This window comes from Pteropus vampyrus, unplaced genomic scaffold, assembly GCF_000151845.1.
Source record: "Pteropus vampyrus isolate Shadow unplaced genomic scaffold, Pvam_2.0 Scaffold140, whole genome shotgun sequence".
NCBI classification, from domain to species: Eukaryota; Metazoa; Chordata; class Mammalia; order Chiroptera; family Pteropodidae; genus Pteropus; species Pteropus vampyrus.
In genome coordinates, this window is record NW_011888921.1 from 4880839 (window position 1) to 4896890 (window position 16052).

Sequence of the window (16052 nt, forward strand, 5' to 3'; positions counted from 1 at the left end):
AAAGAAAGAAAGAAAGAAAGAAAGAAAGAAAGAAAGAAAGAAAGAAAGAAAGAAAGAAAGAAAGAAAGAAAGAAAGAAAGAAAGAAAGAAGAAAGTTGATTGATTCTGTCTGAAATGGTCAGAAATTTCATATGGTGTTTGACAGTTGATCTGGGGACTACACTTTGAAAACCACTGATGTAGCACAACTTTTCCAGACTGCAGGCCTTAAAGCTTGAGAAGACTCTGGGGGAAAAAGGAAAATGCTAAGGGGAGAGTGAAAACATAGTGTGTCTGGAAATACAGAGCGGACCCCATCCCTGGAGCACTCTATGTGTGTGGGCTGTGTAGAAATTAAAGCTGGAAATTAGAATGGACTCAAGTCAAGGATAGCTTTGAATGCCATTTTTAAAAGTTTAACCTTTATTTGGTACCCCAAGGTCTCAAAAATACCACTAGTGGTATACAAGGTGACTTTGGTAATACACAAACTTAAAAAAAAAAATTTAATGAAGTTTTAACATATGATAGGAAAAAACAATAGCTATAATGCCAAAACTACAAGTTCATAAATATTGCTTAGAAGAGGCAAAGCTGATAGTAAGTCAGTAGAATTTGAGAAAAATGTTAAATAATTATACAATTGGAAAGGGCTCAAGGACATAATTGTGCAAATACAAGGCTTGGGTAGCGCCACAATGAGCAATGGAACCTTTGCTGTGTCCTTGCTGGGGGTGTTGGAGGTGAGGGCAGTACCATGAGGATAGCTGTGGTTTGTAAAGATCACATTGCTGGTCTTGTACAGGTGGATGTACAGAGAGAGGTTGGAGCTGGAGGCAGGAAGCCCTATTAGGCAGTCAATACCCAAGAGGGGAAAGATGAGGCCTGGAGCAGTATAGAGGGGATGGTGAAGGCTCATACGAAAGGTACTCCAGGTACTCCAGATAGAAGTTATGAAGTTGATGACCTGATTAAAGGGGACAAAGTGAAGGAAGATGGCAACTTCATTTATGGAATTAGAGGACATGGGAAGAAGAAGAGGAAATTTTTAGTAAGGGCATGGAAAGAATATTGAATTAATTCATTTATTTTTGACATGTGGATTTTTGGGTACCGCTCAGATATTCATATGTCAATTGGCCAATTAAGGAATATGTTCCTAGGCACACCACAGAAAAATAACCACATACGCATGCAGGCATCTTCCTTACATGTTCTATATGTCTGCTTCTCTCCTTACTCCTACACGTACTCTTGACTTCTGCTAGCATGTGATATGATAAACATCAACTCATTTTAAGAAAATGGGAGGTACTTAGCTCCTCTCAGGGGACCTTGCTCAATCCAGGGACCATAACCAGCAACTTAAAATAATTGAATTATAACATATTAGAGCTGGAGGGCCTTGGTGATCATCTGGTACAGTTATTCTCAAACTTGAAGATGCATCAGAGTCACCTGTAGGGTTGTTAATGCAAAGATTGCTGAGTCCTACACCAGAGTTTTTGATTCAGTTGGTCTGGGTAGGACCCAAGAATTTGCATTTTTAACAGGTTACCAGCTGATACTAAAATTGCTGATCTGGGGACTACACTTTGATAACCACTGATGTAGCACAACTTTTCCAGACTGCAGGCTGGGAAACTGCAGCCTGGAGAAGTTAAGTACATCAGAGCAGCAAAACAGAGTGGAAAGAAAATGAACTTTGAAGTTAACCAGATCTGTATTCAAATCCTGGCTTATTCACTATGTGATCTCAGGCAGTTACTTAACTACTCTGAGCTTTAGTCTCTCTTCTATGAAATGGTTAGAACAACAAGGTAGATATTTGTCTTCTTTCTGGCTGCTGGCAGGACGATGGAGTTCCAGAGTGAACAGTGGCAGTGATGTCAGCAGTGCCTTCCAGCATCCAGTCTGCAAATTGTAGTGTTTAGTGTTTAGTGGCAGTTGCCTGCCTTGGTTCTGTGATTTGAGTCATTGTTTCTGACTTCATAGCCTTAGAACCTAGGCCCCAAACCCTCCTTGTGACTAGCTTTAATCTTTCTAGAATCAGGTACTTATTTCATACAACTGTTGTGAAAAGTAAATGAGATCATGTACATAATATCCCTATCACTCCATTAAGGAAGAGTTGGAAAATAAAGAAGAGTTGATTCTCATTAAATTGAAGCCATCGTAATAATTATCATTACTGGTTTAAAAGTGAATTCACAGTTTGGTTAGAGAGGTACGCCCACAGAAAGGCAGATGGTCTGGCCCCCTCTCCGGATACCAACTGAGAAAGATGATCCTGAGAAAAGCACTTGATGTAACCAAATTGGGTAAAGGACTTGCTCAGAACACCTCCAAATGCTCATGTGCTAGGGAAGCTTCACCATAATTCTTGAGTGCCTGATCTGGGTCCCACCATCTCAATGCATCCATTGCTTTCCCTTCCATCACCTGGGATGCCTGCATCCTCTATCTAGGGATTCCCTTTTCCAGTGAGGTACCAGATTATTGCCTAATGAGCAGAAACTTAAGATAAAAGGAGAAGACTCTCTCTCTGAGATACTTCAGCCAGGTCATCTGGAGGCCTGAAGAATAATCCTTGCTTGCCCCATCAGTGACCACATTGGTCATCTTCTTCCCCAAGATAATTCTGGGCATACGGTAACAATTCTGATTCATTGAGTTGCCTATTTGCCACATTCCTTTTGGGGTTAATAGATTGATATTGGCTGGTCAATTATTCTTTCATTTTAGATACATTAGTATCAGGTAGATAAAGCTGAGAGAAATCTTTTTCTCCTTCTAATTACTCTTTACTTCATCCTTCATCAAATCAAACACCATATCTTATCACTCCCACATGTATAAATATTTCCCGAAACTGTCCTTTCTTTCCATGTCCATTGATGCCTCTTTATCTTGGCCAATATCATCTCTCATCTGCAGGACTACATTATCCTTTTTCCCTGATCTCTTCCTTGGACCCATTCCCTTCTAATTCATTCTCCACTCAGCAGCTAGAGTGATCTTTTTAAAACCCAAATTTGATCAAGCCACTCCTCCAAGCTAAAACCTAATTAATTTAATCCACTTAAGTGACTGCCTGTTTCTCTAGAAAAATATCAAAAATCCCCAGTACAGTACAATGCTTATTAGTACTTGCAGGAGCTTCATAAATATTTGTTGAAGAGAGGGAGTCAAGTCCCTGGACCTGGGAGGAACTACCTTGTCTCTTTATGTATTAATTTGCCTTGTTTAAATCTCAGAGCACCTCCTTATTTCCAACCTTTCAGAAGTTCCTCGTTGTAAACTTTGGCATCTCTTACAAAGTGATTTCTTCAAGGTCACACAGCTGGTGCATAAGCACCAAATAGAATATACAGGCCTATTGTTCTTAACCATAGAATCACAGTTAAGTGAGAAGCAATCACAGTTCAAAAGTGACAAACACTAGTACGATGCTTGATCCTCCTGAAACACTCCCACCAAGTTTCCAGGCCTTCGTAAAGTCTTTCAAAGATAAAGGAAATCCACCTCCTCATCCCACCAAAGAAGTGCCTTCATTTTTAGACAATTCTAACAGTTATTGAAAATCAGACATTTCAAAGAATAATCCACCCTAGCTGGTTTATCAAAGGATAGAAGGAAAAGAGGCTGTGTGAGAGAGAAACCCTTCTTAAGGTGGTCCTAAAGTACTTTGGGCCAGCTGCCTCCAAGAGAAGAGGAAGATAGGTGACTTTGGCTTCAATTTAGTTCAGGGAGAGAGTCATAATATTTAGTCTCAAAGATTCTACGAGATACTAGGGACTAGCCGGGGACTAGAACAAGGAAGGGATGTGTGTGGAGGAAATGGGATTAATCCCAGCTCAAATGTTGGGTGGAATTCCAGCAGCTGCAGCTGCTGAGGGCTTAACCAGCTGTTCCCTGGGCAGCTGCAATGTTCGGCTCAGACCTAGCTCTCAGGGTGGCAGCTCTGTCTCAGCTTAGGGCTATCAGCTCCAAGCTAAGCCAAGGCTCTCTGAAAGAATCGCTGGAAAGCAAAAGAGAGTAGCAGAAAAATAATCCCCAGTTCCAAGGACTTCTGTTTGTACACCATGTGGTTTGAAATCAGACAACTGTTTCTAGGTTATGTGCTCCCAAGGAGAGCAATCGAGAGATTTTTGGGTTTAGGTTTCAGAGAAAAGCAAAGCCAGAGCTGGAGGTATCACCTTGTGGACAGAAAGATGAAGATTCATTATGGGAAGTAACCTCACAGAGTGATCTGACTATAAATTTCTAAGTAGGCAGGTCATGGTGGGTAGTCATGCCCCAAGCCTATAACATCTTTAGTGAAAGGTTTTAAAACAAGCCCTGTCTATTGTTCTTGTGCATCTAGGTTCTCACACCTTTGAAATGCCAGAAGTAATTCCCCTGGAAGACATAACCGACCTTAAGAGAGCACATAATCTTAACTATCTTGTAATCTAATCCAGCCTTGCTTCTCCCACCTTCATGTAATCTTCCTTATGTTCCTGCCTTAATTTCAAATGCATAAAAGAAGCTGCAAAACTGTATTCTCCAGTGGATTTGAGATCTTCCAGCATATGTCTTCAGTTGGGCTCAAATAAACTCTTATAAAATAAACATCTACAGTGAATGACTCCACACCTCCAAAAAATAAATTCCCTACAGGTTTGGGCATTTCTTAGGTCGACAACCTTTAATTCTGTTCATATCCTCTCCTATCCTGCTCCAATTTCCATACACTACTTCACATCATCTGCTCCCATAACATATTCTGTGTGGGTATGGGGGCATTTCCCATTTCCAATCAGAACTAGGGACACTTAACATGCTCAGAAGAGGACCAACTTATTTAGGGATAAAGACAACCAAAAAAGCCTACCCAATTGCCAATTTCCTTTTTTAAATGCAAGTTTGATTTTTTTTTCTCCTCACCTGCTTCAAATCCTACATTTGCTTTTCATCTTAGGACAAAATTAGAAATCCTTAAAGTGGATTACATCTCCCTCTCGCTATACTGAACTTGTCAGTGCTCTTCAAATTTATCTTACTCTTGCTCCCCAGCTCCAGACCTTTGCACATGCTGTTCCCTGTGCTTAAACAACTTTTACACATCTTTCATGTCTCAGCTTAAATGTCACTTATCTCTTTCACCACACTCAACACCTTCTAACTACTTCTGCTTGTCTTACCAGGTGGATTGTAAGAGCCATGCTTGACTTTACTCTTCTGCCCCCATGGTGCAGCGCAATATTTGACACATCATAGGCACTCAGTAAAACCTTATTGAAGGTAACCCCCTCTCAAGGGAGAAGTTAATTCTTATTCATCAACCAAGTCACATACAGAGACAATAGCAGGGAAAGGAGGGTTTGAATGTGCTAATGGGACATAAAATCCCCCACAGAGAAATACCCTAACCAGCCATAGCCTTCTTCCCATAGACATCTTTTTTGGTCTCCCAGCCATAGGAGAAAGCTTCCTTCAATGCAGCAGAGACCATAAAAGCATAGTCAGGAATAAACATGTCAAGCCCCTAGGTCAGAAATGCTCATTATTCAAGCAGAGTTGATTATTTTCACTAAGTGAAGACCCTGTCTTTGTACTGGCCTCTCCTGACTTCAAACATTTCTGGAAGTTTATATTAGTCCACTAGAGCTGCCATAACAAAATAGCATGGACTGGGTGCCTTAGACATCAAACATTTATTTTCTCACAGTTTTGGAGGCCAGGAAGCCCACGATTAAGGTTCTGGGCAATTTGGTGAGAACTTTCTTCCAAGCCTTCAGACAGCCACCTTTTTCTCACTGTTGTCCTTGCATGGCTTTTCCTTGGTGTATGCAAAGAGAGAGAAAGCAAGCTTTTCTTATCGAGACACGAATCTGTTCAGATCAGGGCCCCACTTTCATAATTTCATTTTACCTTAATTACTTCCTTAGAGGCCCCATCACCAAATACAGTCACATAGGCATTAGAGCTTCGACATATGACTTTTGGTGAGACACGTACATTCAGTCCATAACAAAATTCAACTCCCTTCTCTTTTAATCCAAAAAGAGCTGAAAGTCTTACGCGTTCTGTGTTGCTGTACCAGCCTGCATGTATTCTTACCAGAAACCTGTACCTATGTATACATTCCCTTAACTGGTAGCTAGGCAGTTTTAATTAGGGAAGCCAGCCATCCAAGCAGAAGGAAGAAGAACCAATGAAAATGAGAGAAATAACTGTCAGAAAGCTAGGACTTACTAGTGGCTCAAGGAAGGAAATAAGGATGAGTGAAAAACAGCTTAAGTCTCATCCATCAAGGTAGTCTTATTAAGATGTGGCCTCATCCATCAAGGCAGTCTTATTTCTTGTTATTCCTGCTCCAGTTCCACCACTTCCTGGCTGTGGTAATTTGAGCAAGTGACTTAAATCTCTCTTTGCCTCAGTTTCCTCATCTGTAATACAATCTCATTGGGTTACTGTGAGGATTAAATGAGAATGCATGTAAAGTGCTAGAACAGGACCTAGCAGGTCATAAATTCTCAGGAAACATTAACTACATATAGTTACACTTCCCCATCTCCTACTCTAACCAGCTTGCAATTCTTCATCCTAGATTCCAAGTCCTTTCTCATGTTTTTACTTTTGCCTGGAATGCCCTTTCTGGTCTCTTCCACCTGCACATGCTTCAACGTCTTATTCAGGCTCTACTTTCTTAACAAGAACTTCTCTGTACTAATATGGCATTACTGCCCATTCAGCTCACCCTGATTAAGTAACAATGTTGCTGTGGTAGTTAACCATCTTATACCTTTAGGTCTACTCCTCCAGGGGAAGAAGCTGTTTCTTAATCTTTTGTGTGTTTTTTTCAGTGCCTTATACAGTGCTACACTGTAGACTTTCAGTAAATCCTAAAGAAAGGGAAGGGAAAAAAAGTTCTGGATTCTGGGCAATGAAAAGGTCACCTGAACTTGAAGTTGTGGTTCTCAATTCTGTTTTCCAGTATACAGAGAGGTCTTGCCAGGATTATCACAAAAAGCTCTGAAATTCTTGAAACAGGAGTACTTTTAATTATACTTTAGTTTTAAAACAAACCCAAATATGTCACACAGCACCTTCTAAGGAAAGTAGTGTTGTGAAACAATTATAGGGACAACATATCCCCCAAAAAGTTTGGGAACCATCGATAATGCTTCTGGAAGAGTGGTAAGGAGAGAAGAAGATAGGCAGCAGAAAACAGCAAAGGCAGTGAGAGATGGATGCAGAGTAGAGAAAACATTTACTGAATGCCTGCTTTGCACTGGGCACATACACACCGATCTTGTCCTGTCACGAGGTATCATTATTTCCAGGTTGGCCTGACTTCCAAGTCATGCTCTTTCCCCAATTTGCATTGTCTATTTTCTTGATGTAGGTGTTGCAACCGGAGATGTTTTGTGGCCAAGCAAATACACTCTCCTGACCAGCTTTATGGAGATGATGCTTTTTGCTGCTTGCAGGAAGGTGATGGATTTGTTGTTGTTGTTCTTGTTTTGTTTTGTTTTTAGGACGCTGGGGGGGCCACCAGAGGACTAGGATAATGAGGGATGGAAGCGGGGGTGTGTGCGAGAGGTGAGCCTCAGGCCCAGGCTGACAGGATGTAGTTTAAGGGAAACCAGTTAGTTCTCCTGGTCTCCAAATATCTTCCTGCCCAACTTAGTAAGGTGCTAGGAATCAGCACCATTACGCTTTCATGGTTCAGCAGGCTGTTAAGATATATGCATTACCTGAGAAGGGTAGTAAAAACAAGGAGCCCATCAACATAGGAAGACTGATTAGTTTATCAAGTTAGTCATCGCCTAAAGCGATGTGACCAGAGGGCATTAGGATCTGATATAGAGTGACAAGGGCAGGTTTAGAAACAAAGTAGGAAAGGTCCACAGCTTGGAGTGCATTTCTGAGATGGCAATAGGCACCTGCTGCGGATTGAGGGATATAGCAGGTGAAAGGACACTAAAAGTAAACTTAGCCCGCTTTTAAATGTTGCCTTTATCGAGCACGACCTGGAACCCTAAGTATATTTTCACCTCCAGACACTGAACTCAAGGGTCACGAGGGTGAAGGAGATGAAAGGCAACTTGGATGCTCCAGGGAGTCTACAGGCTACTACAGGCTACAACTAACTATACCTCCAGCTTCCAGGAGCCACAGAGATAAATCCGCAGGAGAGATGCATAAATGCCACAGTTTGGAAGGGTTTTCCTAAAGAGGCAGGTGGGCTCCCCGCAAGTCCCTGACACCTGTGGTTCAGCAGGGACAGCTTGACAATTCCCGTGCACCACCTTTCGAAAAGGGTTCTTTGCGCAGTTCCAGTTCACCTATTCCAGTGGTATAGTAGTAGTTATACGTAGATTGCCGACTTTGGGGCAGGTTGGCGCTCCTAACGCCAACGTCGTTCAAGGGTCAATTGTATACAGTTCTTTCCGTTGACCGAGAAGGGAACCGATTGTGAAGACCACCAGAGGGCGGTATATAGCAAGGACCCGGCCGCCGGGAGAACACAGCTGCTTCAGGGAAGGGCGGACTCTTGGTGGTTCCACCAACCCCCGACCTTCTCTTAGGCCCTAGACATTCCCCTTCCAGTGTAGTCCAACTTCCTCAGAGCTTCCATCATTCCTAACTCAAGGGCACCTTCCTGCCTGGATTCCAGGTGTATGCTGTGTTGGAAGCCAAAGGTTCCAGAAACACCCAGTCCAGGGAAGCAGAGCTAGCAATAACGGGAGAGTGGAGAGGGGAACGGTAGAGGAAGCCAGTAGAAACAACAACCAGGACAGGAGATCAGGGAGGGCACTTGAATTATAATACCTATATGCCCTTGCTTGGAGAGCCTACTTTCCCCCATACACCTGGGCTGAAGCAGTTCTCTGCATGCAGCCCTTCAAGAGAGAAAAGTTCCAGCCTCTGTCTAGGTTTTTTTTTCTTGACCAAAAATGTGTGGGGACTATCAGTTATGACTTAGCTATGGATTGCCACAGTGATCAGTTGGTCCAGTAACATCCCCACCCCCTCCTCAAAAATCATTGGCCCCATCCAGACCCTGACAGCAGGGTAGGATGAGGGCTAGGCTGATTCATGGCCTTGAAGGAGGGACTAGGACTGCAGGCTAACAGTAGGGGGCCAGAATTCTTTGAGTAATAGTACACGCAATGGCCTGAGCCCCACCGGAGCCCCTATGAGCAGAGAAAGGACTGCATGTGCCCTCTCACACCTTGGACAACCCTGGCCTCTGCAACAGCCAGTATGTATGCAACCATAGAGGCAGAATGCTGTCCTCTCTGGGTGAGAAAAGGCATCAGCAGCCTGGAAAATGGCACTTTTTTTGGTTTCTTGCTGATGGATTGGGACAGTTCCTCTGAGGGAAAGAAGCAGCGGGGGAAGACCTGCTGGGGAAGAAGGAAGGAGTCGAATGTAAGGTATCGATTCCTGGCTGTGTCCCCTTCCTTCCCACTCTGGAGGTGAATCACCCTCAAAATAGAGATAGGTTCCAATAAGCTCCCAGAAACCTTCCCTTTATTAGCTCACCTGTAGAAAAATGTCAGGCGTCAGATTGGCTGGCTGTGTCAGTGTTAACGCCATGCCCCAGCCCCTCATCTTACCACGCTGGGTAGGCTGATCATTATATTACGATTTATAAATAGAAAATAAAATAATAGAGTGGGACTGAGGCACTGGGGAAGAAGAGGTGAAATAGTCCTCGTCAAGGAGTACCCACTATCAACTCCGCCTACCTAGGACTCCGGAACACCTCCTCTCAGTTGGGGCTTGCCCCTAAACCTGGCAATCCCTTATCGCTTCCATTTTTCTCCCTATCCCTCCCTCCCTCCCAATCAGCATCGTCTGCTGCCCACATCCCCACATCTCAGCCCCTACATCTCGTTTCGGCGGGCGCCTGGACGTTTCTTTGCCCAGAGCTCTCAGCCCAGCAGCTCTTCTGCCAAGCGATAGAGGAACCGGGAGTACCAATGCATGCCGGTGGGCTGGACTGCCCCGCCGGGAAGCAGCGCCCCCAGCGCGTGCAGCAGGCGCAAAGGAGCAAAGGCGCGGTGCGCCCACTGGTGACTCTCTAGAACCGCGTAGCAGGAAGCCAGGACGTCGTTGACCAGAAGTGTCCCGTGCGCTGTGAGAGGCGCAAACACGCCCACAGCTTCCTCGCGCGCTACGCGGGCCACGCGCGCTGGCCGCAGTGCATCCCCGCCGGGCGCAAGCACCGAGTCCCCCGCTCGCAGCCGGCGCGCAAACACCGGTGCAAAGTCGCCTGGAGCCGGCGCTGGCCCTCGAGCGGCGAACACCAGGTGCCAGGGCGTGAGCAACAGCTTGCGCTGGGGCCGCTCGGTCTCCACAGCCACGAAGGAAGCCCGGCGCTGCAAGTCTCGGTCCAGGAAGAGCAGCACAGGCGTGGGCACCACCCGACCTGCAGCGTCTGCTGCCAGCACCCAGTCTCCACGATGCAGTTCCCGTAGCCCCTTCCGCTCGCCGCTCCGCAGGCGCACGGTGGCATTTCCCGGAAAGCAGCCGCCTGCCCTGACCGCTAGGGAGTTATCTGCCAGGAACAAGCATAGAGAGGATAGGATGAAGAACAACGTTTCCAGAATGTTAGTACAGCTTCTTAAAGATGTGGGTCAAGTCCAGCTCAGACCTCATCAGTTCCGGGACTGCAATTTCCCACCGATCTGGCCCCAACCTGGGCAAATATGGAAGGGTAATTTACAACACTAACGCCCACCTTAGTCTCCCCTAGAGTTGCAACAAGACTGTGCAACCTCAGTTTCCCGGAGTGAGCCCCTTTGGGCAGACCTCACCACCCACCCCCTACTGTACCGGCTTTGACCGACACGTGGACGTGGTTGCGGGACTCGTAGTAGACCCAGTCGAAGCCGGCTTCCACTGCCAGGCGCGCCAGCAACCCATACTTATTGCGGTCGCGATCGGACGTGGTGATATCCAAGGCACGGCCTTCGTAGTGGAGTGAGTCCTGAGCATGGTGGCCGTCCTCGTCCCAGCCCTCGGTCACCCGTAGGCGCACTCCGGGCCACATGTTCATTACCGCAATGGCCAGCGCGTTCACTCGCTCCTTACAACGCTGGCGGGGAATAAAGGAATCAGTCTCCCCACTACCACTACCACCACCATGGGGACAAAAGGGACCTGGACGGGAGGGAGGATTCTTCTGTTTTCCCGTCCCCACTCCACTCCCTCCTTGCTTTGAGTGGACTAAGGAAGTAGGAATCTGCATAGGTGTAGTCGCCAATCTGCACTGCCTTTTCAGAGGATCGTTAGAGAACTGTGGGGTCACCTCTGAGATTGAGACGGGAAGCCTGTACCTAGCTCTTTCCCCATTTTTAATGCCCATACATCACCCCTACTCCTTCTGGGACCTAAGCTCAACCTGAGAGAGAGCAAGAGTTGAGATGGCTGGTAAAGGCTTGATTAGGGAAGGGTTGAGCAGCCTGGATCCCGGAGAGGAGCCCCAGTTTGAGCCTGGCTCCCGCCCCAAGCCCCGGCTGCCCTCCCTCCGCCTGATTCATCTTTTGTTTCGTTGCCTTCCCTGGCACCGGGCATCGCTTCCTTCCTTCCTTCCTTCCTCCTCCTCCTCCTCCTTTCGGCCTTTAGCATTAACCGTTTCATGGTGTGAGTGCCCCCCACAGAGGTGCCTAAGCGGAGCCTTGCGGGATCAAGACTGCTGGAAAAAGGGTTGGAGTGGCGGGGGCTGTGCGAAGTACAATGGCCATTCTCCAGGATGACTTAACCGAGCGAGAATCCCGGGCCGAGGCCGGGGACCCGCGGGGAGAAGCGGACTCAGCAGCTCCATCCACAAAGGCGCTTTTCAGCCGCCCCGGCGCAGGGAGAGGAAAGGGCAGAAAGCCGCGCCCCTCATCCCTGCTCCGGCCCGCCGGTCCCCTCCCCCAGCGCGGCCAGCCCTCCTAGTTGCAGCTCGGGCTCTGCCAGCCCCGAGAGCCCCCATCTCTCCATCTCTGGTCCAGATGCAGCCAAGAAGGGCATGGGAGCAGCACCTGAGAATAACGGGAGCTGTCCTTGCGCGGATCTGGGGGGCCCCCTGCAGGGTGGGAGTGGAGAGGAGGAAAAGCAACAGCGGCTGGAAGCCTGCACCTGGGGGAGTGAGACCATGGTTATCTCGGCCGCTCCAGTCTGAGAGCCGAAGACCTTGGCGCGCACCATAGCACAGCCACCGCGGGAGGAGGCGCAGAGAGGACAGCTTCCTTTTCTTCTTCTCTTCCGACCTCTCACCTAGGACTTGGTTTTCTCCTAACTGCCAGAGGGACACTTTTCCCCTGCCCTTCTTCCTGAGCCCTCTACACCTCTGCGGGGTTGGAGAGGAGGGGAGGGAAAAGATAGAAAAAATGGTAACTCCTTCCGACTTTATGTCGTTTTGTCCCCATAGGAGGCCCTGAGGCCTTGACCTGCGGGGGCAGCAGCCCAGTGCAGAACCAACTCAATGGAGGCCTTTTGCAGCCAGGGTGTGGGAGATAAGTAAGACTAAGGGGTTTCCCAGGCCTGTCAGAGCCCCTCTGGGTCCTGTCCACTGTTCTGTCTCCTCTACTACAGGTGTCAGCCAGAGGAAATAACCATAATATTCCATGACCAAAGAGAGGAGTGTCTCCTTCTCAATCTCTGGGTAGGAGGAAGAGTTCAGGCTAACAGCAAGAAGGAATTCTTTCTCCCCTGGACAGGTTTTCCCAACAAAGTAACCTGGAAAACTATGGCAATTAATAAGAGGAAATCCGTACCCCTCCCACTCTTCCACCTCCCTACTCCATACACAATTAAGTGGTGTAATGGAAAGTGTATAGGACTTAGAATCAGGAGTCCTGAATTCTAGTCCCAGCCATGCCACTAATTAGTTTTTAAGACTTTGATTAAATCGCTTTTCCTCCTGGGGCCCAGCTCTCACTGTAAAATGGGGAGTGGGGTGGTGGTGGAAGAATGTGACCTCCACATTTCCTTCCAGTTCTGATCTTTGAGATCACCGGCCAGAGGTGGTCCTTCTCATCCAAGGCATTGCTCGCCTCATCCTAGGGTGGTTAGGTTCTGGTCTGCAGTAGATGCATGATAAGTGGTAGTTGAATTTTAATTCTTTAATTCCAAGGAAAGCCCCTGAGCTAAATTAAACTTGAGGGACATAGTAACCCTTTCTTTCTCAGATGGGCCCATTTGTTTTTCCCATTGAGGACTGCTTTACACTCCTCAAGACAGTCATTTAGACTCTTGAATAGCCATGCCCTGGCTCTAGGACACTCTGCCCATGCCAGAGATGATCTCTTCCCAGCCCCTTCTCAGGTAGATGGCCTGATGACCTGACTCTTGGCCTCTCTTTCCCAGCCCCCTTCAGTCTCTTTGGCTAGCAGAGCTTTGCCACAATCAGGTCAGGAGCAAGGCGAAGGGCAGAGCTTTCTGTCTGCTGCCTAGCCAGCTCCTGGCCCCCAGCTCACCCCAGCCCTTCCTGCCTGGCTCGGTAGCTGACCCCCGGTCCACGCCTCAGCCATTTCCCGTCTCGCCTGCCGCCATCCCCCTTTCCCCGCCCTCGCTGTCTCTCCCAGCTTCACTCTCACTAGTCCCTCCTCCCTCTCCCCATCACAGCCTCTCCATGTTCGGATCCCTCCTGATCACTCAGTCTAGCCAGCAGTTTTTCTTTTTTCTTTTTTTTTTTTCTTTTTTTTTTGGTGTGTGTGTATATGTGGAGTGGGAGCGATCTTTAAGATAAGATCTTTATAGATGAAGCCCGTCTCACCCTCTGAGGTTGCCACAGGAGAGCAAAGTTGGCAGCGCCCTGGCGCAGGTGGGGCGAGGCCCTCCTTACCTCAGTCATCAGGCGGTCTGCGCCACTGTTCTCCTCATCCTTGAAGATGATGTCGGGGTTGTAGTTGGGCACCAGGTCCCTGAAGCGCTCCGAGCCCCTTGCCACCCTCCCCTCGGCTGGCCCACTGGCGCCCAGGGTCCGTTCGGGCACGCTGGGCACAAACTGCTTGTAGAGCAGCGGCACCAGCTGCTTGCGCACATAGCGGCGCCGGCCAACCGGCCCCCGGCCCGGCCCACAGCTCTGGGCTGGCAGCGCCAAAAGTACCAAGCAGCACAGGGCCACCAGACTGGCCGGCAGCGCCATGGATGCAGCGGACTCGGGCCAGAAGGGAACGTTCTTGTCCTTACCAGCTCGCCCGTCACTTGGGCATTTCACCAGGGAGAACAGCAGGCAGAGCTGCCCCCAGAGTGCCCTAGAGCTGTTGAAGCTCTGAGCACCTGGCTGCCGCTAGCTCTGCCTACATGCCCCCAGGGGGTCTGGAACCCGCTACTGACGGGCCATCATAGCAGGGAATGGGGGACGTGGGTGAGTGCCAGCCCAGCCTGGCTCTGCCGCCCGGTCCGGCGCTGCCACAGAGCCCGGGCTCCGCCTCAAGTGGCCCCTGGCCCCGCCCCCTGCCCTTCGCCCAGGACCGGCCCGCCCCCTCCCACCAGGGCGGGGGCTCTAGCCGGTCACCGCCGGTCCAGTTAGTGACCTGGAGTGTGTCCCATTCTGGAAACCAGGCAGTCACCTGCCTAGGAAAACCTAGTAGCTTTACAGTCTTCTGTTGCCTGGATAAGCATCCTTCTATCTCCAGTCCTAAGCTTGGCACCAAATCACACTCCTCTGATACTTGAATTGGACCTTTGCTCTCCCAAAGGTACCCTAGCAGGCCATGTCTTCTGCTACCATCCAGGAAGTATGGGTTCCACTTTCTGCTCAAGGCCAGTCAAGCTCTTTGGTCATACAACCACAGCCTCCCTTCTCAGTGGTCCTTCCCAAACCTCCACCATTTCCATCCTTCCTCATCAGCAGTAACCAGGATGGGAAGCGATAGGTACCAGCGGGTCATTTTCCCTAGTCGCTTTGCAGCCTTCTGCTGGGGGCTTCCCGCAGAATCAGGAACAGAGCTTTGTAGTTAGTCTGGTTTAGGACTTCAAAATCTTGCCCCTATTTTGTCCCTACCAGACACCCAACAGCTCCTTCTTTTCAAATAACTTGTCAATTGGAAGTTGCTGGTGCTTAAAGTCCCTAACACGGTAATGATCACTTTCTTTTAGCTCTCACCTAGTCACCTCTCTAGCCTTGTCCCTCTGGACACCTTGGGGGCTCTGCTTCCAGCCACTTAGGTCTCATCTCAGAGGTTTTGAGCCTGGGGACACTTCACCCACCAATCTAAGGTTTAGAAATCACTTTCTCTAAGAAGCTTTCCCTGATGTCCTGATACTGCCCACTTGTTTTGAGAACCAATAATTTGCCATTCATTGTGGTACAGCATTAGAATTGTGCCACATATAGTAGACAAAGCAATTCTTAAGCACAAACTTGTTTATCATGTATCCCCACAGCTAAGTGCCTAGCCTATAGTAAGTATTTGTGGCACCTACACTTTTTGTATTCCATATTCACTTCTCACCTCCATGGCTAGCACTCATAGCACTTTTACATTAGAAAAAAGCACCCCTTCATCAAGACACCTGACTGCCATTTGTCAGAAAAATATTCATAGTAACTATACATAAGACTATGAGGTGAATGTTGGCCCTAGAAGTTGTGCAATGCACAATCTGCATAACCCTGAGCAGAAACTTTGCCACTAGCCTCAACATAGCAGGGGGCTTGCATAGTATTCAGGGCACTGAGAGCCTCTGGAAAGATGGAATTAGGTTCTTCTCTGAGGTGGATCACAAACCTTTATCAGCTAGTTCTTTTATTCCACATCCAATAGTCAGTCAGGGAGGATAGTGCTGAGGGTGTGTGTATACAGGGAAATATTATTCTATTCCTACACCTATGCCTACCTACCCCCAACACCAAGGCCAGGCATATAAGGAAGAGTCAGGGGACCAGCCAGTTTAAGGCAAGGCTAAAGGAGAGGAGTTTCCCACTGTATGGTCTAACATCAGATGCAAGTCCCAAAGAACACTAAGAATGCAGATGGAGGGAAAAGCAAAGGATGGTGGGCAGGACCCCTCTGTTTCTCAGTTGGTAGACTCAGGACTTGTGAGAGCAAGGCTGTTCAAACAGACACAGAGACAGG

General features: G+C 47.9%; 1 protein-coding gene across 1 annotated transcript; it reads right to left on the reverse strand.

The window, feature by feature from the left end:
* Nucleotides 1-9479: 9479 nt before the first annotated feature.
* DHH (desert hedgehog) lies at nt 9480-14401 on the reverse strand. Its single transcript, XM_011368268.1, has 3 exons — nt 13814-14401; nt 10816-11077; nt 9480-10537 (listed from the first exon to the last, which is right to left on the reverse strand). The coding sequence occupies exons 1-3, from the start codon at nt 14114-14116 to the stop codon at nt 9912-9914; spliced, it is 1191 nt and encodes a 396-aa protein (XP_011366570.1). The 5' UTR covers nt 14117-14401; the 3' UTR covers nt 9480-9911.
* Nucleotides 14402-16052: the final 1651 nt, after the last annotated feature.

Excerpts from the sequence above, each read along its gene's own strand:
- DHH (XM_011368268.1), bottom strand. The coding sequence starts at position 14,116 with ATGGCGCTGCCGGCCAGTCTGGTGGCCCTGTGCTGCTTGGTACTTTTG. Across the intron at positions 11,078-13,813 it reads CAGACCGCCTGATGACTGAG|CGTTGTAAGGAGCGAGTGAA; the intron begins GTAAGGAGGGCC and ends ATTCCCCGCCAG. Across the intron at positions 10,538-10,815 it reads CCACGTGTCGGTCAAAGCCG|ATAACTCCCTAGCGGTCAGG; the intron begins GTACAGTAGGGG and ends TGTTCCTGGCAG.